The sequence below is a fragment of the Hyalella azteca genome, unplaced genomic scaffold, assembly GCF_000764305.2.
Source record: "Hyalella azteca isolate HAZT.00-mixed unplaced genomic scaffold, Hazt_2.0.2 contig5696, whole genome shotgun sequence".
In the NCBI taxonomy this organism is placed as follows: Eukaryota; Metazoa; Arthropoda; class Malacostraca; order Amphipoda; family Hyalellidae; genus Hyalella; species Hyalella azteca.
Genome location: NW_025935878.1, coordinates 1 through 25518, shown reverse-complemented (window position 1 = coordinate 25518; position 25518 = coordinate 1). Strand labels below are relative to the sequence as shown.

At 39.6% G+C, this 25518-nt stretch overlaps 3 protein-coding genes across 3 annotated transcripts; 1 reads left to right on the top strand and 2 right to left on the bottom strand.

Annotated features, from left to right (window-relative positions):
• The first annotated feature begins 51 nt into the window (after positions 1–51).
• LOC108666733 (protein broad-minded) lies at positions 52–9510 on the top strand. Its single transcript, XM_047880606.1, has 11 exons — positions 52–2553; positions 3386–3627; positions 4005–4118; positions 4420–4577; positions 4967–5128; positions 5966–6139; positions 6377–6612; positions 7133–7291; positions 8386–8527; positions 8785–9012; positions 9442–9510. Exons 1-11 carry the CDS (start codon positions 452–454, stop codon positions 9508–9510), a joined length of 3786 nt encoding a protein of 1261 aa, XP_047736562.1. The 5' UTR covers positions 52–451.
• Positions 9491–11340, bottom strand: LOC108666734 (zinc finger protein 136). Its single transcript, XM_018153653.2, has 3 exons — positions 11263–11340; positions 10219–10435; positions 9491–9780 (listed from the first exon to the last, which is right to left on the bottom strand). Exons 1-3 carry the CDS (start codon positions 11265–11267, stop codon positions 9664–9666), a joined length of 339 nt encoding a protein of 112 aa, XP_018009142.1. The 5' UTR covers positions 11268–11340; the 3' UTR covers positions 9491–9663.
• Positions 11341–12861: 1521 nt separating this feature from the next.
• Positions 12862–16109, bottom strand: LOC108666732. The gene is made up of 5 exons (XM_018153650.2): positions 15675–16109; positions 15263–15323; positions 14356–14414; positions 13574–14152; positions 12862–13020 (listed from the first exon to the last, which is right to left on the bottom strand). The coding sequence occupies exons 1-5, from the start codon at positions 16050–16052 to the stop codon at positions 12862–12864; spliced, it is 1236 nt and encodes a 411-aa protein (XP_018009139.1). The 5' UTR covers positions 16053–16109.
• Between the last annotated feature and the right edge of the window lie 9409 nt (positions 16110–25518).

The window sequence follows — 25518 nt, the reverse complement described above, 5'->3', positions numbered from 1 at the left end:
TGTTGGTCGCTGAGCTGTGCGTCGCTTACGCTCACCACTGAGCTCACCGACACATTTATTTCTACTCCATCGCATGAGTTGAGAAATAAAGTGCTAAGATATATTGCGATGAATTTAGTGGGCGTGGAACATCTGAGACCATTCATTGGATGGTGAAAGTTGAGAAATAAAATGAAAATTTGATATGATTTTATTATAAAAGTACCAAAAGAAAGGATTTGAAGTTCCTTTGTAATAATAAAAGTGTAACAGACTAAATTTATGCTAAAAATGTTCTCGGAATAGCCTGAGTGTATACAAATATTCAAAAATTATAAACAATATTTATAATTTTTAAGCTAGAATCGTGTTTAAATCTTCCGTGAAATAATTCTGGTTTAGTATAATAAAAAGGAATGTGATTAATGAAAAAATTAAAAGGAAAATAGTGTAAACAATTACCATTGCCATCATGAGCATTAGGAGTGAGGCCCTGCAGACCGCAGACATCAGTGACGCCGCCAGCTACGAGAGCGACTCAGACACCTGCTCCGAGGCCACCCTGAGGGGCACCGCGTCCACAGGTAATGTTTCTCACCGCCAGAGGGAGGGCTGGCATCGTGACGAACGTCATTCTGATGACAGATTTGCTGGCAGTTTAGATGAAGGATTACCATCCACAGATCCGATATCCACGAAATTCAATCCACGAAGTCGTGATAGCATAGACACCGAAGAAGCCGGATGTGTTAAACATCTAAAAGATCTCCTAATACGTCTTTCACCGATGATCAGTATGGCTGGAACCAGCGACAACACCGCAGAGATGCTCATGTTTCTCTCGGACACAGATCCCAAGTTCCACACCCTGCAGCTCGTGAAGGCCATGAGAGCTGGCGCAAGAACCTCACTCGAGACCACAGTTGATCGACTTGTTCATGAATACCTGGAGACTGCTGGAGATAAAATCAAACAGGAGAACCCAGTTGTGACAGTCTTGAATAACTTATTTCAAAATGATGAATTTCAAACCTACTTGGAATCGTTTCAAAACACGCTCTTTAGTTCTTCAGATTATTTACATCAACATTTCGAAAGAGAAATGTCATCCGTGATGCACGAGTTTTATTTGGGTTCAAACAGAAATTGGGAGCACGGTCAAGAGCTCTCAAGCAACGTGTCTTCATTGAATTCTTCTTTAAACCAGTCTGGTTTCTTGTTTCTGACATCGAAACAGTACGACAATATTGCGGCCACGCTCGTCCACAAACAGCTCATGGGCAAGTGGTCGGAGTGTTTGAATCAGCTTCTTTCGGTGACTCCAGGAGAGCCAGTCCTACAACAATCATGGTTTGACCTCAAGAAAGGCCTCAAACAGTGTCTGTTCTTGCCACTAGCCACCGAAAATTCAGAACAGAACGATATTTTCGACAAAGCGCTCAAAATGCACTCAAAGTTGCTAGCGTCACAGACTCAACTGGCGATCACTGAAGCAAATACCAACCTTATTGAAGCTGCTTCAGAGTTTTGGCTTAGCAAGAAGCTATCCACTTACCTCACAAGTACTTCAAGCATGAAACTGGTGCAATGTTGTCCTCTGATCCGCATCATCAAGTTGCTTCTGTACTTCCAAGCCGACCTGCCATTGCTTTGGATTCGCTATCCACAACATGTTACTGTTACTCTTATAGAACGATGGCTAGATTTTCTTGCTGAAAAAACGGGAGGAGGAAAGTTTTTATCCAGCAAAGATTTAGTTTCTATTTTGGATCCAGAAGCCTCATGGCTGAAGCAGTGGTTACATCCTCGCTATGGGAGAACAAAGGTTCTGGCAGCAATTTCTCGGTCTCCAGTTCTACTAACAGAAGCCCTACAGGTTTGTTTAAACTTCATCTCGACCGAAAATAATCAAAGCCAAGAAAAAACCAACGAAGAGGAGTCTTCAGGTCTTTCGCAAGAAGAATTTGCGCAGGTGCAATTTTTGTACAGCGTATCAATGATCTTGGAATTTGTCAAGTATGAAGAAGGCCGTCAGTTGTTCCCGATTGCCATCACAGCCGAAGGCGAGCCAATTTCTGTTTCGATTTTGCTCAAGATTTTATTCACTTACGAAGGACGAGGGAATGACCGGAATTTATCTAATTGCGTCCGGCGGAAACTCAGGGACGTCAGTGCGTCAAGTGAGTTATTTGTTCGTCAGATTTGCAAAGCAGGACTGGTTCATCACTATGTACATGAACTCACTACCAAACGGCTGTCAATGGACAGAGATGCTCTAAATATCCTCATCAGCACACTGCAGGTCATTGTTAGCACTGGTAAAGGAATCAGGTACATTTTGTTGGGAACCTTTGACAAAACTTCGCTACATTTATCGCCTAATGAATTCTGCAATGAAGTTCTGAATCTGTTTGGAAGACTCCTTGTTGAAGAGCACCAGATGAGCCTAAACTATTCCCGAGTGTTCGAGATGACTACAGCTTTGATCAACTCGCAAGAAGGACGCTACCTTTACGCCAGCCATCAAACATTTAGACAAGCTTTGACTAATCTAACGAGCTTGTATCATAGGAGGTGAGACGTTCTTATTAATATTATAAATGCGATAGCGCAAACATAAACTAAGTTTTACCATATGACTTAACCTTTTAGCGATCACTTTTCTTTACAGCGCAAAATACCATATTATATCCATATCAAAATGCCGAAATTTATTCAAATTGACTGGCGGCATATACATTGTATATGTGACACCTGCATGGTCATAGCGCAACCTAAAACTAAAGGCGAAATATTTATCCAATCGGAAGAATGAGCTGTATAAATGATCAAAAAATGTTATTTGCAAGGCAACGTAGATGCACAGCTAAGCTAGAGGGTAATAAATAAATATGGTTTAACTTACAATACGGCTGGAAAGGGTTTGTCACCGATAAAAGGCAGGATTGAGAACCATGAGAATGATGAATCAAAGACTAATTAGTATACCGTCCGTTCACAAAAATGACAAGATTTAATCTAAAAACTACCAAAATAATTAACTGAGACGAACTAAAAAAATTATTTTACATATTCTCTTTTAAATGACGGCGACAGTTTTTTTTAAAGCAAGATTTGATTCTAAAAACTATCAAAATAATTAACTGAGACGAACTAAAAAAATTATTTTACATATTCTCTTTTAAATGACGGCGACAGTTTTTTTAAAGCAAGATTTGATTCTAAAAACTATCAAAATAATTAACTGATCCGAACTAAAAAAATTATTTTACATATTTTCTTTAAAATGACGGCGACAGTTTTTAATTTTTAAAGCTCGAAATCATGTGTTATTACTTACTTTACCGAAAATGTTTGCATATAGCTTCTAAAGTAAGCTTCCTTATGCTTGTCGAAATCATTTCAGTCTTTTGGGCCTCTTGGAAGCGGTGGCTGACGGGTCCATCTCAGTGGAACACCGCCAAAGTCTCCTGCGCCAAACGGCAGCCGCAGCTCTGGCCAAATCCCACCACTCAGCGTCGAGCGTCCACTCGTGGGAGCCTCCGCCGGCGGTGGACTGGAGGGAGAGGGATGTCGTGGCCGTGGATGCACACCACAATTCGGCGCTGCCAGCCGAAGTAGTCGCCATCCTCACGGCTACTCCGCATGGTAATTGAGGTTTCTTGAGCGAAATATTCAATCCTGCGACATTTGACAGCCAAAGAAACGACGGTCGACGGGGAGGTGTTCTGAACGAACTCGGTGTCCGGCGCTGAGATTGTGCGCTATTCGAGTGCATGACTTGAGAATGCAAGTAGCAGAAAAGCGGACTAGTGAAGCGCACGTATTCGTTAAAAAATGCTGAGACCATGCATTTGATTGCTTAAACTATCAAATTAACCAAGGATTTCATAGCGAAAAAAATAACCAAAAATTCATCATTACCTTATAAGAAAAAACTTTTCGGAGCGAAGCTAAAGCAGCAGACTACGAAACGCTTTATCTGATTTCTTCTTTAAAACGCTGATTTTGATTATGTGTTGCAGGCATGACGGCGCTGCGCAGCGTCGTGGAGGAAGACAATTCTTTGCTGTGGCTGCAGCAGCAGCAACAGCAGCAGCTGCCACTGGCGCTCTTCGCTCTTACAGCTCACACAGCAGGTTACCTCCATTTATTATCTGTCTAGACTTGGAACAATGTTGCCAGACTATATATGTATGTATATTCAACGAATTGAATTCAGAGCTGACGGTTAACAAATTATTTCTGCAGTTAATAATAAAGAACGTATTATACTATGAATGTTTCATCGCAGTCATCGTTATCTACGTTACAAAGCACTACTCGTTCCTAGAAATCTAACATTTTTGTCTTATCAAGTCAAAATCGGGATACGCGAAGGAGGCGCTGTTTACACGATATTTATGTATCCTATTCTTCATTATGGTTCGCCATCGGCAGGCGTGGAGCTGCTGCTGGAGCACGGCGTGCGGTACCTTGCGGGTGCCCTCTTCAGCTGGCAGAAGATCGACCAGAGAGAAGCAGCGCTCACTCTCGTCGCTGCCGCTGGAAGCGCCCTTGACTCCAGGCTCATGCTTCAGGACAAGCTCGGTTACAGGGTACACTTTCTTGCTAAATTTTTATACATATTTTTTTAATTATATCGCTAATATATTCTCAATTGCTCAACATTGTTTACGTTGCAGTCGTCTCTGAATAATCTCTTTTTAAGGTAGCCTGTTGATAAATCCAAGATACACGCAAGCATTCCTTATTTGCTTCAGTCTTTCGATATTGCCTTAATTGTATTCCATAAACCTAATTGACATTGAACGTTAAATATTACATTTTTATACTTAAAATTCATTCTTTATTAAGCGATAAAATTCGATAAATTATTTTATACGTAAAATTCATTCTTTGCTAAGCGATAAGCGATGAAATTCGTTGAATTATTTTATACTTAAAATTCATTCTTTGCCAAGCGATGAAATTCGTTAAATTGCAGGAGGAGCTGAGCCGGCAACTGACGGAGGAGTTCGAGGAAGGCCCTGTGCTGGACGAGAGCTACGTCCTGCGTGCACACCTTCTACAGCGTGCCGCTCATCTGGGCACAGAGGGCCGCCCTCTCTACGTCCTCCCGCCCCACCGCAACACCATGCTTGATGAGGTCTGCTTAACTGGCGTCGCGCTCAAGAGTGGAAGGCTAACTAAATTATTATTTAGGAATCGAGAATGGAAAGCAAACTAAATTATTATTTAGGAATCAAAAATGGAAAGCAAACTAAATTATTATTTAGGAATCAAGAATGGAAAGCAAACTTAATTATTATTTAGGAATCAAGAATGGAAAGCAAACTAAATTATTATTTAGGAATCAAGAATGGAAAAAAAACTAAATCGATATTTAGGAATCAAAAATGGAAAGCAAACTAATTATTATCTAGTGATATATTTCAACTCCTGAATATTTTTGGTCACCAATTCAACGATTCTTTGCCATCGCGTATTTTGCATCAGGTAAAACCGAGAAAATCTTAACTTCAGTCAATATCTTAATCTAACTGATCAAGAGAAAGTCACGATACTCTTGTCATTTTCTAAGTATGACTAGGGTTCTGAAAACTCATGTTGTGCTCACTGTGTTATTGCATATTGTGTTGATTGCTTATAATGTTCATTGATTACAATTTTAATTGCTTACGATCTTCATCGTTCATCGTGTTCATATTACTGAGTACATTGCTTATTGTTTGCATTCATACATTAACTCTATTCATCGCTTACAGTGTTCGTTGCTTACAGTACCATTGCTTGGTTTCCTTGGTATTTGTTTGGGACGTAGCAGTCCCAGGCCACGATGGATCGCCGCCTCTGATTATCGTTCATCCGCCCTCATTTGGGCCACCTGATGCTCGATGCTGTTGCTTGCTTCTCGCCGCTGGCTTAGTATTCAATACTCAATTGCTTAGTATTCAATACTCAACTGTTGATTTTTGTTCACCAGTTGCAGGCATCTGAGAGGGTCGGCGTGCACGGAGGTGCTCGGCGCAACCTGCTGCAGCAGTCCGGACTGTGGCAGTTCCTGCAGAACACACGCGTGTCCCTGCACGACCACGCGTGGCTCAGACACTGCAAGAGGCACTTCCAAGCCGCCCTAGTCTCATCCGACAACATAAAGGTGGGCTGACATCAAGGTTACGGTTCATGTTTCTAATCTAACGGAAAGGCGTCAGGCTTATCCTAATTCTTTTCTATTTTTAGACGATTCGATTAAAATTAAATAGCATAACAAGCGTAATTCAAACAACTTGGTCGGACTTCACCATCAAAACTGTTATGAATCATCATTATGCAAAATGATCCTAATAAAATAGTGGAGAACAATTTTAATGTTTTTCCTTGCGGGCGAGCGCAGAACAGCCACGTTTTCAACATACTGGAGTGGGCGCTCGAGGCGCACGGCAGTTTACAGTCCCAAGCTTCGCCGGACGTGATCAAGTCCCCACACGCGTCCCCGTCCCCAGAGTCTTCACCCAGGCCTACGAAGGTGTTTGTTTTCCCCGACGCCTCCCCAGCACAAGACGTGACATCGCCCCACCACTCAGCGATGAAGGAGTCCGTCATGGCGGCCGCGCTGGAGCTTGCGAGGAGGTAACAACTTTTCGCTAAAAACTGATGAGTCCTCACGCAGATCATCGTATTTTTAAGCTATAAGTCAACTTTCAATGTAGTATAAAATACCCTCTGCATGTGAATGTTAGGATTAGTTATTATCGCTCGTAATATTCATCAGATATAATGTGTATTATTATTAAAAACCAAATCCTAGTCAACGAGGTGATCTTGACAGAACGAACAAGTTAGGATCCAATCCTTCCTCGATGTTTACGAGACACTGGTGAGACGAGATGGGAGGAATTCTACTTTTAATAAGTAACCAAAATGCATAGAAACTTTTTGAAGACTACTAACGACGGATAGATTGATCATGAGTAATAAATGATGAAACAGACATGAATCGCCATCGACAATGATATATATACTTGTTTAGTAGACCAACAAAATTTCTCTAGGTTCGACGGCTTTGCTTGACTACTCAATATTTGTGCAAACAAATTGTTCGGCGGAAATGAATAACATCCAGAATATCCACGGCTACCATCTGCGATAGGTACAGCAGCCAGCTGGAGATGGTGACGCCAGGCAGATGGTCGTCCGAGAAGCTGCTGCAGCTGGTGACAGCGATGAGGCACCTGACGGGAGCACAACAGCGCACGGTCGACTGGCTCACCATCGTCCTCTACATCCTGGCCGACGCCAACGCAGACAAGTGAGACTAATTAATATTCTTTTTCATCTCAATGAAAAGTTGGGCAATACACTTGCATATTCCTGAGTCATAAAAGAGAACAATTTTGATATACCGACAACCAGGGCTACTCGGGATGGGCGGGGTAACTCGGGACAGTCCTCCGGCACGGCGTAAAACTGTTTCAGTAGCAAAACTAATTGGAATATTGCAAAAATAAATATAGTGGCGTAAACGTCAACATTTTTCCTATCTATGTAGTGTAAAGGAAGTTCAAAACTACTACATTTACTAGCTTTGACAAATTTCTGAAAAAATGAATTAAACTCATGATTCATGGAGTACGTGGAATTGGTGGAAATCATTTCAAGCCAGAAATTGATTCGACCAATGAAGAAACCGTAGATAGCTAAGCAAACCTAATCTATCGTTAATCTTTTACAGATACGAAACATAATAGCGGTTTCAGCGTTATTAGGCCGTAGGCCTGTCGCCGATTCTTAACATCGCACAACATTCACAGTATTTTGTGGTCTCGAACTCGCAACTCACTGCTACAATTCTGCTATGCTTTTAACCGCCTGGCCTCCTTGCCAATTCTGACCAGAACCTGGCACACATAGCTGGGATCAAACTCACGCCTCTCTGCACCAATCTTGGTACTCTGATTCTGAAGTCTGAACTTTAACCATTGGGCCACCCTGGGGTTAAAGTTTAAAGGAACGTACCTGGGCCACCCACATATGATATGTTGGACGTTCTGCACGTTCAACTACGGGCTTGGATTGGGGACCGGGGATAATGCCTCAGGGGCTCAGGCCCCCAGCTGTGCTGGGCCGCTGGCAGCTGATTTCATGGAAATTTGGTACCGGTAAGCGGCACTGCTGCGGCAGAACGCAGAAGTGGTGCAATGTTTACAGAAATATCATGCAAGGAATAAAACCAAGGTCAACNTAGCTTGTGACGCCGAGGGTAGCTTGTGACGCCGAGGGTAGCTTGTGACACCGAGGGTAGCTTGCGACGCCGAGGGTAGCTTGTGACGCCGAGGGCAGCTTGTGACGCCGAGGGTTGCTTGTGACGCCGAGGGTAGCTCATGACGATGGTGGTTCACGCAGGGCCAGGGCGTTCCTGACGAGGCTGCCCACGACGCCCGCAGGCCCCGCGTTGTGGCCTCTCCTGGGCTCCTCTGGCCTCGTCGTGAGGCTCGCCAAGTTGCTCCTCTCGCAGCACCAGCCCGCCACCTTCACCGCTCTACAAGTTTGTTTATATTTAGCCTTACAAAACGAAGTCATTTCATTTATATTTTGTTCGTGAGGTGAGTTTCTTACAAGCAAGTTGGGACCGTAACCTTGTCTGCTCCCAATCATGACTCGTACATCAAAATCTAATAGTTCGACTATGCTAAACGCTTCATTCTAATAAGCAGTGGCTTCCTGCAATATAATTTGACGAGGTTTCTTCAAATGTAAATTAAATGTATTGGGCAGTAATAGCGGAAAACGTTCGGGTGACAGGTGTACAGCAGCGGGTGCATCTGGAACATAACGAAGTCGTGGTTAGACGCGTGCTGGGTGGGCGTGATGTCGTGGGGTGAGGTGTGCAACTGGGTGGTGGCAGTGGTGCTGCTGGGTGCCGACTACGCCGTCTACATCACCATGGCGGTACTCAAACACAGGCTACGACAGCTCTACCGACACCTCAACCAACTGCACACTCCCACTGACAGGCTCTTATTCCTCCAGGTATTCTTGCATGAACTTAAAATTTTTGCTTAATTCAATCGAAGCCTTTTTGCAACTACATGCATCAAGACCACAAGTAAATTCGACCGCAATTGCGTCACTGAGACGAAAAACGGCAGTGAATTGGTCAAGATGGAATCAATTTTGTATACTGAGCCTGGTCCAATGATATGTACGATAAATAAAATGCATTATAATGTTAACTGAACAAAGGTTCCGCAAACTGACAGCAGTCTTCATTGCCATTGTTGATTTTTATCAATAATATGACGACAGATTTCTAACTTTACGTTCCGCCTCAATTTACTTGTACCATTCCATAGCTCACCGAAACTTTCAAATATCATTCAATTCCACCCGCCGAAAATGAGGAATATGTAAAAAGGATTTGCCACATGAGAATCCCTAGAGAATGAGGTTCATTTGCAGACCGAGGCGCTGGACAACTGGCACCTGAGGGAGCACCTGGCCNTATGCTATGAGGAACAATCGCAGTAAACTTAACAGCAACAATCGCTGCAATCTTAAGAGCAACAATCGCAGCAAACTTAACAGCAACAATCGCTGCAATCTTAAGAGCAACAATCGCAGCAAACTTAACAGCAACAATCGCTGCAAACTTAAGAGCAACAATCGCAGCAAGCTTGACAGCTAGCCAGGAGCTTCAGTGGGCTGGTGCTGAGCGACCAGCTGCTGCAGGAGATCGCTGTGGTGAGAGCGCGAGTGGGCGCAGTAACTCTTCAGGTCGATGCTCTTCTCCCCACAGAGCTGGAAGACGAAACTTAGGTTTACTAACAACTACTAACAATAACCACTAACTACCACTACTAAATACTAACCCTAGGTTACTAACAACCCGCATGAATTACCATGGTAAATATACTTCCGATATCTGGCATTATTGCAGTAACAACGCTGATTTCAGAGCGCGATAATTCACAATTTCCTTTAATTAAAGTTAAATTCAACCACCAGCAAGAACAACACAGGAAAGACAACTGTTAGCATGATGATAAGACGCACATAATTTGCATCAAACATTAAATGAATTTGACACACGTATCTAAGTTTTTGAGATGAAGCAATGCAAGTGTCTGTAATGAGCACCACATCAGCAGTAGGCTGATGAACCAAGCTCTCCCAAACTTCAAAAGGAACAACAACAACAACAACATGAACTATCATGCACATTTTGCAGGTTCCCACCTTGCACTCAAAGCAAAGCTCCAGCTGACTTTGAAGTTTGTGCCTCGAGCTGAAGTGTTTGGTGAAGTGCAGAGGCGCTGACGTGTGGAAGGGACACAGTGGACACTGCAGCAGCGACAGCGGCAGGTGGCGCAGCAGGTGACGACGATGTGAAGTTTGGTCGCAGAAGCTCGCGTTGCACACGCAGCACTCGAACAACTTCTCTTTGTTGTGACGCCTGAGAGGAAAGCAAGAAGTATTCTACATAAAGCAGAAGAAGAAAATAAATTCAAATTTAAAATAAACTATAACGAAGAACAAATGTCTCTCTCGGTCACAACGTTAGAAGAACAAAGTGAAAACCAACAAAACTACCGACATTAGTTGGTAGTTTGGTATATCAGTGGTAGTTAGTGGTTTGGTACAAAACTACAGACATCAGTTGGTAGTTTGGTAGCATCAGTGTTTATAACTACCACCGACATCAATGGTAGTTATAAATATTAACTCAAGAGAAAATACAATAAAATCAACCTAGAACACCTCATGGAAGATGAACCTTGACATTCACAAAGGCAAGCGCGGTGTAAACATCAAAAATATCAGTTATGTTTCAGTTCTTCTTATATAATGATTAATCAGTTAATAAACAAGAGGCACTTATTCGTCATTAGAAGATCATATCAGAGCAATCTTTGAAGTCGGCACAGAATCGAATAGCTTGTAAATAAATGTCATGCCAGAAGCCCTCTGAAAAACTAATATCGCCATACGTGGTCGCTGTGGCAACTTTCATTGATTACATCAACAACTATGCGCCTCAAAATCTATCAGCAATGTCACCTTAGCTTTGACTACAAAGGCTAGCTTCAAATACGGTCGAGATTATCAGGCAGACCTCACACGCAGCACGTGAATTGCCGGTCGGAAAATAGAACTGAAAGTTTTAAAAATAATCTATCATAGAGCCAACAGGATTCACAATTTTACAGAAAATTTAAACTAATACACTTATTGTAGGCATGAGGGAGTGAGACAAATGGTCATTGCCGTGAGCAGCATTACCGCATGTGGTTCCTGAGCTCCGTGCTGCGGTTGCTGGCGTAGGAGCAAACATGGCACCGGTGCACCTTGCTGCTGTTGTGAACCTGCGTNTGTACCGTCCACAGGTGTCGCTGTAGAGCATACCACTGAAATATCAACACAAAGTAGATCAGTACTCACTGCAGTGAGTGACAGAGAGTACATTGTTTTGTCCGTCCGTGACGTGAAGTCACGGACGGATGGACGGACATGACGAGCACAATAGCGCCTTCTTAGCGCATTTTCTCATTTATGGATGATGCACTATTGTGCTCGCCATGTCTGTCCGTCTGTCTGTCCGTCCGTCAGTCCGTCCGTGATCTCAAGTTTTCGTCCATGAGAAAATGCGCTCTCTGTCACTCACTGCAGTGGGTACTGAGTTATATTTTTTCCATAAGTGAGAAAAAGCGCTAAAAATTACTATTTTGCAGACCACTCGATGAAAAATGAGGTGACAGATAAATAAACACTCTGGGAACTTCATGCGATTTTTGCATCGAACATTAAATTTACATTGATTACTTACATGCATGAAGTAAGTAGAATTCAAATAGGAAATTACATACCATTTAGCAACCCAAATATATTATGCAACGCGCTACCTGCCTACTTCACATATAAAGTAAGTAGCATATAATTAAATGACATGGTGGTAGTAAGCCTTGAGATCTCAAGCAGCACGGTACCTTCTTCACATATACAATAAGTAGCATATAATTAGGTGACATGGTAGTAGTAGCCTTGAGATCCCACACAGCACGGTCCCTTCTCCACATAAATAAATAGGATATAATGAAATGGCATGGTGGTAGTTAGCCTTGAGATCCCACATTATGGATGATGCACTATTGTGCTCGCCATGTCTGTCCGTCTGTCTGTCCGTCCGTCAGTCCGTCCGTGATCTCAAGTTTTCGTCCATGAGAAAATACGCTCTCTGTCACTCACTGCAGTGGGTACTGAGTTATATTTTTTCCATAAGTGAGAAAAAGCGCTAAAAATGACTATTTTGCAGACCACTCTATAAAAAATGAGATGACAAATAATTAAGCACTCTGGGAACTTCATGCTATTTTTGCATAGAACATTAAATTTATTGATTACTTACATGCATGAAGTAAGTAAAATTCTAATAGGAAATGCTTTGGTTTGCTAAATATATCCTATTCTAATAGGATATATTTAGCAAACCAAATATATCGTAAAATGCGCTACCTACCTACTTCACATATACAGTAAGTAGGATATAATTAGATGACATGGTAGTAGCCTTGAGATCCCACACAGCACGCTACCTTCTTCATGGTGAAGGAGCAGTAGGGACAAATGAAGGCATCACTTGCAGCAAGAGCAGCGCCAGGCCGGTGGCAGCTTTCATGTATCTGTTGGAAGGTAGCGTGTTGAGATAAAATGTATATTCTGTTATTCACAAGTGATTAAGTCAAATAATACCTTAAGAACAAGGTAGCTGAAAAGGAATATTCATTGATATTTTAACTCTGCAGACTCAGTCAAAAACATAAAACAAATGAGCACGAGGCTTCCAAATGAGTGGGTAGAGAAGGGGAGGCAAAAATGAAAATCTTAGGAGCAAACAGTTGACATGGAAGGAAGGAGCCGCCATGAGCAGGCAACGAACTTATGGATCTTTGGCTTCTTAGGGACGAGAGGAGGAGGCGCCGGGTTCCCTGTGAGCTTGAGATGGCGACGTGGGGGCTGTTCAAGAAGCTCAGCATCGTTGCTCTGACAAAACGATCAGAATATCATGCCTCTGCCATCACAATATATAACAAAATATTTAAAAAACTTATCAAAATAAAATAAACAGGAAACAAAGACAAAAAGGACTACCCGAAAAGTAAAATTCAGATGAAATTCAATTTTAGCAAAGTAACCATATGCGATATGTAGGAACAACTTTCCTATCATCACTGCAACAATCAAGTTTTCTAAAATACTTATCAGAGCAAAATTAACAGGAAACAAAAACAAAATGACTGATCAAGAAACATCAAATTCAGCTGACAATTAATTTGAGCAAAATAAACAAATGCATGATGTAGAAAAAACTATCGCAACTTATATACAACTACAACTAACTGAAGCAATATCTAATTATTGCGCACGTATTATCAGTGACCTGAGTTTAATACCTTCAATTATCTACTAGTGAGAAGATAAAATTTTTACATTGTAGGTTAAATGACAAGGATATATTGAAGTATTTGATGACAAGGATATGTTAAAGTATTTAATGACAAAGATATGTTAAAGTAGGTATTTGATGACAATGTACCTGCGAGACGTCCTCCATGTCAGTGCCGCCTAGCACGTCCAGGACGTAGACTTGAGTGGCACAATCATTGCCAGCATCTTTCTTCCCTTCACTGTGACCAGACACATCATCGTCATCCTCACTGAACACAGAACTGCCATCAGTCGAGTTGTCCTCAACTTGCCCAGAGGAAGAAGTAGAGTTGACAAAGAGAACATCTGCTGATGTTGAGCTGTTCGCAAGTGTAGATGTATTGACCAAGTCACGTGCAACGTATTTGTTATTGAGATAGGACTCGTCAAGAAAAGATATTGCTGTATCAGGGCAAGAAGAATCCTGAAAGCCCTCAGTTGGGTGGTGGTGGTTTATTGGATCTGGAGATGGACTACGCTCATCCAGTGCACTGCAATCCGCGGCAGTAGTAATGAAGTTGTCGCCAGCACGTTCACTGCCAGGAGTGTCAACACTATCAAGTAAGTTCATAGAGCTAGGGAAACTTGATGAAGAAGCTGTTTCATAAAAAGGGTTATTCGCAGGTGAGAGATTTGCTTCACTGATGTTATTCTCCTTACAAGCAGGTATGTTCACCTTGGATGCAAACTGAAAAAAAAAATAATCATATATGTAAGAAGCAATGGAACATGAAAATTATATACTGCCTGGACAATCACAGTTCTCTACAAAATCAATTCTATCAATTCTTAAAGAATAACAAATTGCATATTAGAACATCTAGAGAATTCATGAAAAAATGGACATACTGTAACACTACATATCTCTGTCATGATGTTTCATGAACTCACCCCCTCAAGTGTAGAAGCAGGGATAGTGGACCCACACTTGTGGCACACAACCGTTCGTTCTGCAACAAAATCAAACAGCATTCTTGCAATATGTTTATTATTATAGGCATTATATCTCAAAAAATATATGTACTGCACTGCTATAACCTGCATATGAGCTACACAAATCCCCATTTATGGTCTATTATAAATTATTGGAATACAAGGCATCATGGATATCAATGCAGGCTTTTTTGCAAACTATTTCACCAGAGAGAGATCAGGACCAAGCATATCTGATAATTAGGGCAGCCACAGTGTATCCGAGTATAGTATATTCATATTTCACAGGAAAATAAAATGTTCTGCAGAGGGAAACTTGTAGTTAGCATAGCCACTGAATGCCTTGCAGAATACACTGTAGGAGCAGTTAGTTGCTTTGATTTTCCATACAAAGAATACTCTAATATCCACTTGTTCATAAGCATTTATAGAGAAACAAAAATTTTGCATCTAATAATGATGGCGGTCCAGATTTTTTCATCTAGCAATTTTCATGAACAAACTTTCTTCACTGAATTTCCTTTAACCTCCTTGGACTTATAGTACAAGTTGACTCGCAAAACAATACCTAGAACAACAAGAGACACTAAGTTTGACAATGGAAAACCTCACAACAAGCTTACCTACCTACCTATATTATTTTGTTTTTTATAAATGTTAGAAATTGCTCATCCAGAAAACTTCTTACAATATATTCTTGGCTTCATCACTTCTCAATTTTCTCAATTGATCAATTTAATAGTTTTTTGTTATTCTGTTTTTATCTCTGGATTTATATTGTGAAAGTTATTAAGTTAATAATATAAGGAGTGATTTTTAATGCTTGCCAATGACACAGAAGCTACTTCACTTGCAAGCTACTTACGGTTGCATTGATGCAAGGTTTTCTTATCGGCAGTGCTGACCCTGATGCACACAGGAGGCCCCTGACAATAGAAAGCTTTCATAATAGTTTCATTAATTGATTTTTCTTCACAATTTCTTAGTTATCACTCACAATTCTGTGTAGAAATAATGAAGAGTAATAGCTTTGAGCAAATGATGCTAATTTTTTTCTGATAGAAAAAATTTAGTAGATTTCCAGCACAGTGCACAACACTGAAAAGCAGAAAATAAGCTAATGAAGTTAGACAAAATTAAATAAATAGAATAGGAGTCTATGATTTATTGTAATAAATAGAATTCAAAATGGTTCATCTTTTGATTGTTAGGGTAGATACCTAGTCACCTAAGTTTCAATACAAGCAAACTCTACAACAGCAATACAACTCCCTTACCTCAGAGTCAGCAAGATGAGTTGTCTGGTAATGATGAAGCAGTGAAGTCATGTCATGGAAGACAGCATTACACGAACAACATTTCAGCATGCTTACTACTTCATAAAGGCAGAGATTAGGTTGCAGCATTGGCTTGGTAATGGCTTCTCTTTTTGAGCTCATACTGGAGATGACTGTGGCAACTGGAATTTCACCAGGTGTTGCTTGAGTGTTGTCAGTTAGTGGTCCTTGCCCAAGAAATTTATTCTTGTATGTAAAGGCCTTCCCAGTTGATATGATCGGCTTACACTTCATTGAAGAGAGCCCAGGCTCATAAGTAACAAAATTATCCATGCCAATAGCAAAGCTAAATTCAGTTACTTTAGGATCATATTTCATGTCAGTGATGTCACTTTCTTTTTCATCTCAATGAAAAGTTGGGCAATACACTTGCATATTCCTGAGTCATATGTAAAAAGGATTTGCCACATGAGAATCCCTAGAGAACAAGGTTCACTTGCAGACCGAGGCGCTGGACAACTGGCACCTGAAGGAGCACCTGGCCGAGCTGGACGATATGAGCAGGGCGTTGAGGACGACGCTGCTGGACGCCGCCACGGAGGAGCTACGAGCCCCGCGCCTCCCTCCGCACGCTGGGCTCGCGGCTCGCAGCAAGCAAGATGCACATGGAGTTTAGGTGTGACTGTGTCGACTATGAATAAAGCAAATCAAAGAATAATTAAGTAAACCAAAGAGTTATTGAAGCAAACTAATAAGAATATAGTGAGCAAACCAAAGTCTTTTTATATAGTCACCTGAAGCTTTCTTCTTATTCTTTCCAGGATCAAAATTTTTTGCCATATGAGCAATGAAGTTTCGAAGATTAAATACCAAATTTTCGGTATACAGTCTCGGCAAACTAGCGCGATTGCATTCTACGTTGCCAGCTTCCTCTTGAATTCAAGTTTAATGAAAACGATGTAAAATTTTTCTGCAGTTTTTTCACAATACAAAAATTTTTTGCTTCGCCTGCGAACTACTGAGAACACTCGGTGTGGTGACATGTTAGTATTGCTCAAACAATAGGACGCCAGGCAGAACAATGGACGACGAAAAAGATGAGTAGCTTTCTCTCATATTTTCATTTAAAAGTGTACCGAAGTGGTATATAAAAATAGGTTGTAAAGTGCGTTTTCACACATGACATAAATGCAATTTCATAGTAGAACACGTACGTATTTATGTCGTTAATTATGACGGTTCATTGTACGGGTTCACGATGCAGCTCCGTTCCCAAGGAACAGGTGGAAAATGAGGCATTTTTAGTAACATGAATTAGAACAAGACACTATGTTACTAAAAAGGACACTATGGCTAAACAATTAAATTACAAGATGTGAATGCCCACAAACCAAATAGTCTTCGTAGAAAAATATTCATTCTTAGGGAATCATTGACGTGTCTGTCAACCGGTGTGTCGTGATAGAAGAGATTGTGCCAGTAATTTAAAACAGGATCGAACTGAAGTAGCGCTCAAGATTTAAACAGACGCAGAAAGATAACGGTATTGGAACTAATATTCGTAATACCCAACAAGACTAGATAAAATTGAGTTAAACCGACAAGACTATTAAAACAACAAGATTAAATCTCTCCTAATAACGCGAAAGAAATCAGATCATATCACAGTCAGTCACACGGAAGCAACTGACCAATGTCACCATTATCATCAATAGTTACGAGTTCATACCACCGTCAAGCCATCAATTACGGCTTTTCAAGTTAAGCCAACTTATCACGGGCGAGAAATCAGCCGCTACACGTACTTAAGATGTGTGTTTTAATGGTCGTCTTATGATCATCTCGTAATATTTTACGACACACATCCTTAGTTACTTTAGGATCATATTTCATGTCAGTGATGTCACTTTCTTTTTCATCTCAATGAAAAGTTGGGCAATACACTTGCATATTCCTGAGTCATACAAGAGAACAATTTTGATATAGGTATGCAAATGAATTTGATTTTCATCATGACATTCTGGATGTTTTTAAATTTAGATCATCATATCTTTTGGCCTATTCAAATGTTTAAATAACCTCAATAGTTTGCATTTTGATGCTATGGTATTAAATTTTCAAAACAAATTTGGAGTAATCAGGCATGGAATATATCTACCTTTCAAGTTTTTTCCCAAGCTTGAACAGAGCATTTCTGGAATTTTTGGAGCAGTGAGATTCCTGTTATATTAATTACCTCCCATTCAATTGTTAACTAAATAGCACAATTGTGCCACATGATTCCCAATGCATTTAAAACTTATCACATTGGATCTGCAATATTTAATTCATAAGGAAAATTCCAATATTGGGAGCAATATATACAGTCATAGGCTCTCATAACAACCCATGGCAATAGTGGGTAGAGAGAAAACCCACCCATTTAAAAATTATCTACACATTATATACGAGGCCTCCAACTTCATCTATAGTCATCCCAGTTCTATTTTAATACAATTAAATCAAACTGATCACCAGATATTTCCCTCATGTCAAAGTCAATTTTGCATTTTTTGCACTTTTGTATAAATTTTTAGAGACTATTTTGGTCATTTTTGTCACATAATTGCAGGATAAATATTCTTCACAGAGATTTTTTATAACAAATTTATGATAGCCCAACTTAAACTGTGACTGACATCAATTTCAACTTTGCTGTTCATTTGATTTGCATACCGGTACTGTATTTCCTCAAAGTGAACTATAAAAAGAACCCACTTGAGTCTTAGGAAAAATGCAATTCTTTATATAATTACATTTGGACACAACACGTTTTTTTGAGACTATAACTTCATCTTTTATATTATTTTTGGCATCAAACAACTCAAAAGCCCATAAAACCAGCTTTAAAAATATTAGTCATTGCTAAAAGCCTACAGTCAAGTGGGCCAAATGAGGATAACAATGTCAATAGACTTTTTTCTTTTGTCATGTAACCAGTTGATATTTGAGCTCCTACGGTAGACTAAAATCTTATTGAACTTGACAAAATAAGGCTGGTAATGAAGAAAGAAGCATACACCCTCGCGGTAAATATAATTTTCAGAGGCTAATTTCACTCAAAAAAATTTTACATGTCATTTTTCTTTCTAACATGCTCAATTTTTTTAAGAACATGTGGGTTTTTTCTATTTTGAATAATTTATCTTCATAATTAAAACTACTAACATTACAAGCCTGGCAATTTTTGAGTATATATGCTAGGAAGTACTGAGGAAGTTAGGAACAAATTTCACAGTACTATGTGCAATTCTTCAGATATGGGGGAAAAACTGGAAATGTTTTTTTTTCAAGAGTCTTAGACTATAGATGCATTGAAATGATCCATAGATGCCAGGATCAAATCGTTATTTGTAAAAAAAAAAGTGCTGTAAAAGTGCTTCAGATTTTGCAGGAGATGCAAGGCATTTGCATGCATCTGATGCAACACAGGAATACAATATTTCTGAGACAAAGTGTGCGACTATTGGGAAGTTTAGAAGAAGTTTATCAACAATGGAAATGGGTTCAATTTAAAATATCTGGCAAAATTTTTCAAAAATTGCTGGTAAAAACAAATAACTGGTTTTACAAGCAATTTTTGAAAATCCTATCATGCCCAAAACAGGGCTGTTTTTCTCATTTTTAAGAAAGAACTTGGGCAAAGGTAGAAAACAGGTGAAATTGACCAGAAGCATGTACATTTTAGTCTCATTCACAAGAAGCTTCTACCAGAATAGGATTGGGTGCTAGAGGAAGTGATATTAAATAATTAGCTGAGATTCAGGATCATTTTAGTTAAAAATTTAGTATGGTATCATTAAGGATAGTAACATACCTAAGCATTAAGGAGATCATTTAGATCCTGGAAAAATTTCTACATTTATCAACTGATCTTTCTGAAATTTCACACACATAAAAGGTACAATAAAAAAAATTTAATCCTATGAATTTTCTGAAATAAATTGTAGAAAATGTGAAATTATTAGAAAATGGCAGAAAAGGAAGTACTTTTTAAAAAATTCATAACTTTTGTAAATCACATGCTACAATATCAAGACACATTTCACTTGATTGGTAAAAAAATAATCAAGTGGCTCTAGAGCCTTGATTTTTCATTTTCCTCATTGTTTTTCTTTTATGTGCATTTTTTCATTTCTCATCATATATAAGTCCAACCAAGCGCAAATACAAACAGATATAGGTAACTCAGTACTCACTGCAGTGAATGACAGAGCACGCATTTTCTTGTCAACAAAATCATGAAGTCACAGATGGACAAATAGACAGACAGACAGACATGGCAAGCACAATAGTGCATTTTTTTCATAAATGATAAAATGCGCTAAAAAGTCTAAATTTTCAAATTTTGACCAAAACAGTCCCCTTAAGGTATGACCTTTTGGCTTCAGATATTGGCATCTTTTCAAACTCTCCATCAGCCATCTCAACATTAAATTGCAAAATAGTGTCCATCATCAATCAAGAACTATGGATTAATCAATCAACACCGCCACATGCCGTCACCATGTGTATCTGCCTACTGGATCAACTGCTTGCACAGGGAGTCCACAAGTAACAAATAAGTTGTGTTCCAGAAGGACCTTTTTTAAGTGCATTTGTGTGTCCAAAAAGGCGCATAGAGTATTTTCAGTCTGCACCCTGGAAAAGTTGTGTCTCAGTTTTCTTAATAAAAATAAATTACATATTTTTCAATAGGATAAGCAGTGACATAATTAACCTAGCGATTGCTGGAACTTGACTGGCTTCTGCGTCCAAAAGAAGCATCCAAGGTATTCCAATCCACAGTATCTTGCCTGGTTCTAAATTAATCTCTCTTAGCTTGAGATATTTCCATCTTTTCAAGCTCTCCAGCTGCCATCTTGCCTCCATATTGGTATCCACAATCAATCACAAACTATGAATGAAGCAATAGATAAAACTGCTGTTGTGTGCATCTCCTGCTTGTTCTGATTGCTTGTATGTTGCTTGCCTCAATCCTAATGTGCTTTTGTCTATGCCAATTATTGCACATCAGCTGTAACAATTAAAATTCCTGTATGCTCATGCCACTCATTGTGCATTGGCCGTAACAATCACAATGGCCGTATATCTATGCCAAAAATCATGCATCAGCCATACCAATCATGATGCATGTACCTCTGTGCCAAGCATTGTGCATCGACCATAACATTGCAATCATGGTGCCATTCTATAGTAAATATAACAGAATAGAGCTTTTGGGAAATTAGAGTGCTCTGTCATAATCTAGAGTGCCATGTCACTACACCTTCCCCACAAAGCCAGCACTCCAAGAAGTCCAAAAATTTGTTACTGTTTGGAGTCTGACAGCAAGCTCCCAACACCCATGTTGTGATATTTGCTTGTGATATAGATTGATTGTGGCATCATGTATATTTTTGATTGTGATACATATTCTTCATATTTATGATCGTTATATTTTCGACATTCTTTTGCACTTGTGAGTGGTGACATGAACTGCAGAGCTTAAAAGAGAAACAAAGGCCGGAACTTAAGGAAGGGGGCTGGAAAGATGTCTGAGCAACCAATGAAAGTAAATCATAGTGATTATTTCAGTCATTGATGGCATTTCGCAAATGACTGAAGTAATTAAGAAATATCACAGTACAGAGCTTCACTTTTTTATTTATATCAATTTGTCAGATTGTTCTTTTTGAGTAGGGAATGTAAGTGCGCCAGGTTTATACCGGTACAAGGGGCTGTGAGATGGGTTTGGAGTTTGAACCGCCAGAAGCACAAGGCACTGCCGCCACTCGCACGAGCATGCAACCAAGAGGCAGACCTCAATAAGTACCTCTCTCCAAGGCTCCATTCCTGTAATTCCACTATGATTGCAATCTATGGAGATGTATAATTGGCAACTGCCATCTGCTTTCATTGTATGATAATGCTGTAATCTATGATACTTTACACAGTTTATAGGTCTACTTACCAGGGTGCAGAAAGTGGGACTGTGAGTGAATATTGAAAGATATTTGGCAATGCATATGCAGCAAAATTTACACCTTCTGAAGATCTTGCCACTTCCCAGCGCATTTGGATTGAAATTATTGCATTTTAGAAATTACTGCAACTCTGAAAGACCGCAAGCGCACATGCCACACTGAGACACAGTATGGTCTAATGTCACTAGACTGCTTGAATTGCAGATTCACTAGAAATTTAAAAGCGAAGAAAACACCACAAAAATTCAGCATTTCTCTAATGAAAACATTTTAGAGACCAGCTCCATCGTCAGTTCAATAAATCTAGAACACAAATACAGTCAGAAAATTAATAAAGTTTGGAGTCATAAGAAAAAAAAAACAACAGCAGTTAAAACCTAAATTTGCAGGCAAAGAGTAGAATAATAAAGAAATACCTATCTATTCACAATTTCTAATGAATAAGAACTGTAGGCAGCATTCAAACTAGGCTCCTTTTTAAAAATATACAATGATTCCAAAATACATAGATTGGAAGCACCAGAACTATAAGCTAAAACCTTAAAGTCAGTGTTGGACACCAGAACGTTGCACTGTTTGGTGTGAGTGCGCACAGCCAAATGACGAGGGCGCAATAGTAACTGCCCAGTCCTATAACTCCTCCCTTTATGCTCAGTGACCCTAGTGTAAAGGTTGCAAGCCGTCATCCCAATGTACGCAGATGCACATTGTGCACAACTAAATTTATAAACTATGGATGATTGCATGTGAGAAGAGAGGATATCTTTGTATCTAAAAAACAAACCTATTTTGAAATTATTAACCAGTAAGATACAAAGATTAATGCCGGAAAGTATTTCATAAACAAATCTTTTAGTTCTCTTGACATAACTTCGGACGCATGGCCAAAGTATGGAAAAGAACAGTAAACAACTTTTCTACTATCAGGCTCTGGAACAACTTCACTGTACCGCTTAGACATTAATTTCTTAATCTGGGTAAACACCATGCCAGAAGGACATCCATTGAGCAAGAAAACGTTGCGCAAAAATTCAAATTCAGAATGCGTGGCATGGAAAGTTGAGCATATACAAAAGCCACGGTGTAATAGTGTTTGAAGCCTGTTTAACTTCAATCTAAAAAAATAAAAACTAAAAAAGCTGGTGCTTAGGCTGGTGAAAGTTGATGTTCTGAAAACAGCTGTTTAAAGATAGATGTTTGAAAGTTTTTTAGATACAAAGATATCCTCCCTTCTCACATGCGATCATCCCTAGTTTATAAATTTAGTTGTGCACAATGTGCATCTGCGTACGTTGGGATGACCGCACTGTCTGCATGCAACCTTTACATTAGGGTCGCAGTTGCTGAGCATAAAGGGAGGACTTATAGGACTGAGCAGTTACTATCGTGCCCTCCTCATTTGGCTGTGCGCACTCACGCCAAACAGTGCAATGTTCCGGTGTGACGTGTCCAACACTGACTTTAAGGTTTTAGCTTATAGTTCTGGTGCTTCTGATCTGCACATTTTGGAATCATTGTATATTTTTAATGAGAAGCCTAGTTTAAATGCTGCCTACAGTTCTTATCCATAAGAAATTGTGAATAGATAGGTATTTCTTTATTATTCTGCTCTTTGCCCATAAATTTAGCCTTATTTAGGTTTTAACTTCTGTTGTTTTTGTTTTTTTTCTTATGACTCCAAACATTATTAACTTTCTGACTCTATTTGTATTCTAGATTTATCAAACTGACGATGGAGCTGGTCTCCAAAACATTTTCAACAGAGAAATGCTGAATTTTTGAGGCGTTATCTCCTCTTTTAAATTTACAGTAAGGTTTCTGATATGCTGGATGGATCAGGATGCAGTGAAGCTAGTCTGGAAATCAGTTGCAATGTGTGTAAGTGTTACTGTGTTGCAATGCATGGAGAGTAAGGGATATAATATCAAAGATGCTTGCAGTACCTTCTTATTAAAAATTACCCAGCGACAGAACTTGAAAATGGCTGAGGATGCTTTGGGCTAAAAATCCATATCTTGGTGATGCTGCCAGCTGGCTGCTTGCACCCTCTGCTGTCTGCCCCCTGTTCTACTTATATAGGACTCAAACACAAACTTGAGGATGAGTCCAGTCTCTACAAACTACAATTACTAGAAAAGTCTCTGCTTTGCCACTATGGACTAGATGGCAGATGCTAGAATTAATAGTGGCAAACCAGAGATTTTTTTTAGAATCAGTTCATTTTTAATTTCTTTATTTATTCAAGATTTAAACCAATTTCTTAAGTATGATAATACTGGTACCTATCCATGATACTTTACTGGTCTACTTACAGGACTCAAAAATGAACTTGAGGGAGAGTCTAAAAAACTCTCCGCTTTGCCACTATGTGCTAGATGGCATAGTAGCAAACCAGCATTTTTTTAGAATCAGTTCATTTTTGATTTCCTCATCTACCGTAAAATGGGGTAACTTAGACCACTTTTTTTTATAAATGATGCCATTTTTTTACTAGCTAAATTAAACTTGAATTGAAACATGCAAANTTAAGGAGGGAGCCAGGGTAGGTGTAGTTATGGTGAGGTCAATGTGTGTGAGTGTACCTGTTGGGCTTATGTGTGTGGGTGCTCCTGTGTTTGCCAGTATGAGGTTATTTTTGTGAAGCCACTCTGCTATGAGCCGGCCTCGCTGGTCTGAGTAGGAAGATCCCCAGGATTTGTGGTGGGCATTTGCATCGATGCAGATGATGAAAGGTGTAGTGACTGTCTCTTATACACATCTAGATGTGTATAAGAGACAGGATATGCAAACTTTTCAAATCTTTCTATTGTGTTATGTAGCCTCAGTATTAGGCCTTTAATGCCCATTGACAAAATTTTTCTATGTCAAATAGTTTTTGAGTTGTGGGGGTTTTGTTAAAAAAACAAAAAGTGGTCTAAGTTACCCCGCCGGTCTAAATTACCCCATTTTATGGTACCCAAGATTTAAATTTAAAAGTTTAAACCAATATTATATGTATTAATGTATAATGTATGAGAAGGCTGGGTTGGTTATGCTGGTAGTGAAATAGTGGTACTGGTATCTAATCCAAATTATCCAATCCATGATACTTTGCTGCCTGCTGGTGAGCTGGTCTACGTTATAGTTATAGCAATAGGATTCACAATTGAACTTTAGGAAGAGTCTAAAAAAACTCTCTTCTTTGCAACTATGCTATAGTCTTATAGATAATAGAGGGCTTTGTTTCAACTCGATGATTAAATATCAATGGCATTATTATCAACGGCATCGATGAAGATTGAAGATGAAGCCAGTCACTGAGTCAGAGTCAGACACTCAGGCAGCCAGGCTCAGGCCACCAGTGAAAGACTGGTTCACTGGTTCGCCTCCTTTATTTTAGTCCCCGTTAAAAAGTGACATTGAAGTATCATAAGAATGAGCAGTAACTAATTAAGCAGCTAATTCGCTACTCTTACTAATACTATGCACTATGACTATGCAGTACGGCCAGTACCCACTCACTACCCATTACCCAAGTACCGTACCCAGTGACTAAAAAATGAATTAAATTGATGTGTCATGGTCCACTCATGGAGCACGTGAAAATCGTTTCAAGCCAGAAATTGATTCGACCAATGAAGAAACCGTAGATAGCTAAGCGAACGGTGCGAACCTAATCGATCGTTAATCTTTCTAGATACTTAACAATGGTAACATACGTTGGACGTTCTGCGTTGGACGTTCAACTTCGGGCTTGGATTTTTTTTTTTTTTTTTAATTTTATTTGAAGACTTCGGGTATGCAGGTAGCACACCTCCCAGCCTGAGCACAACTCAGATTTTGATCACTCCACTTCACTT

Bases quoted from the DNA above. Each gene is read 5' to 3' on its own strand.
- LOC108666734 (XM_018153653.2), bottom strand. The intron at 9,781-10,218 runs GTGGGAACCTGC...TTCGTCTTCCAG, and splicing joins AGCTTTGCTTTGAGTGCAAG to CTCTGTGGGGAGAAGAGCAT.
- LOC108666732 (XM_018153650.2), bottom strand. From the start codon at position 16,052: ATGAAATATGATCCTAAAGTAACTGAATTTAGCTTTGCTATTGGCATG. The intron at 14,153-14,355 runs GTGAGTTCATGA...TTTTTTTTTCAG, and splicing joins CTGCTTCTACACTTGAGGGG to TTTGCATCCAAGGTGAACAT. The intron at 13,021-13,573 runs GTACATTGTCAT...TCGTTTTGTCAG, and splicing joins ACATGGAGGACGTCTCGCAG to AGCAACGATGCTGAGCTTCT.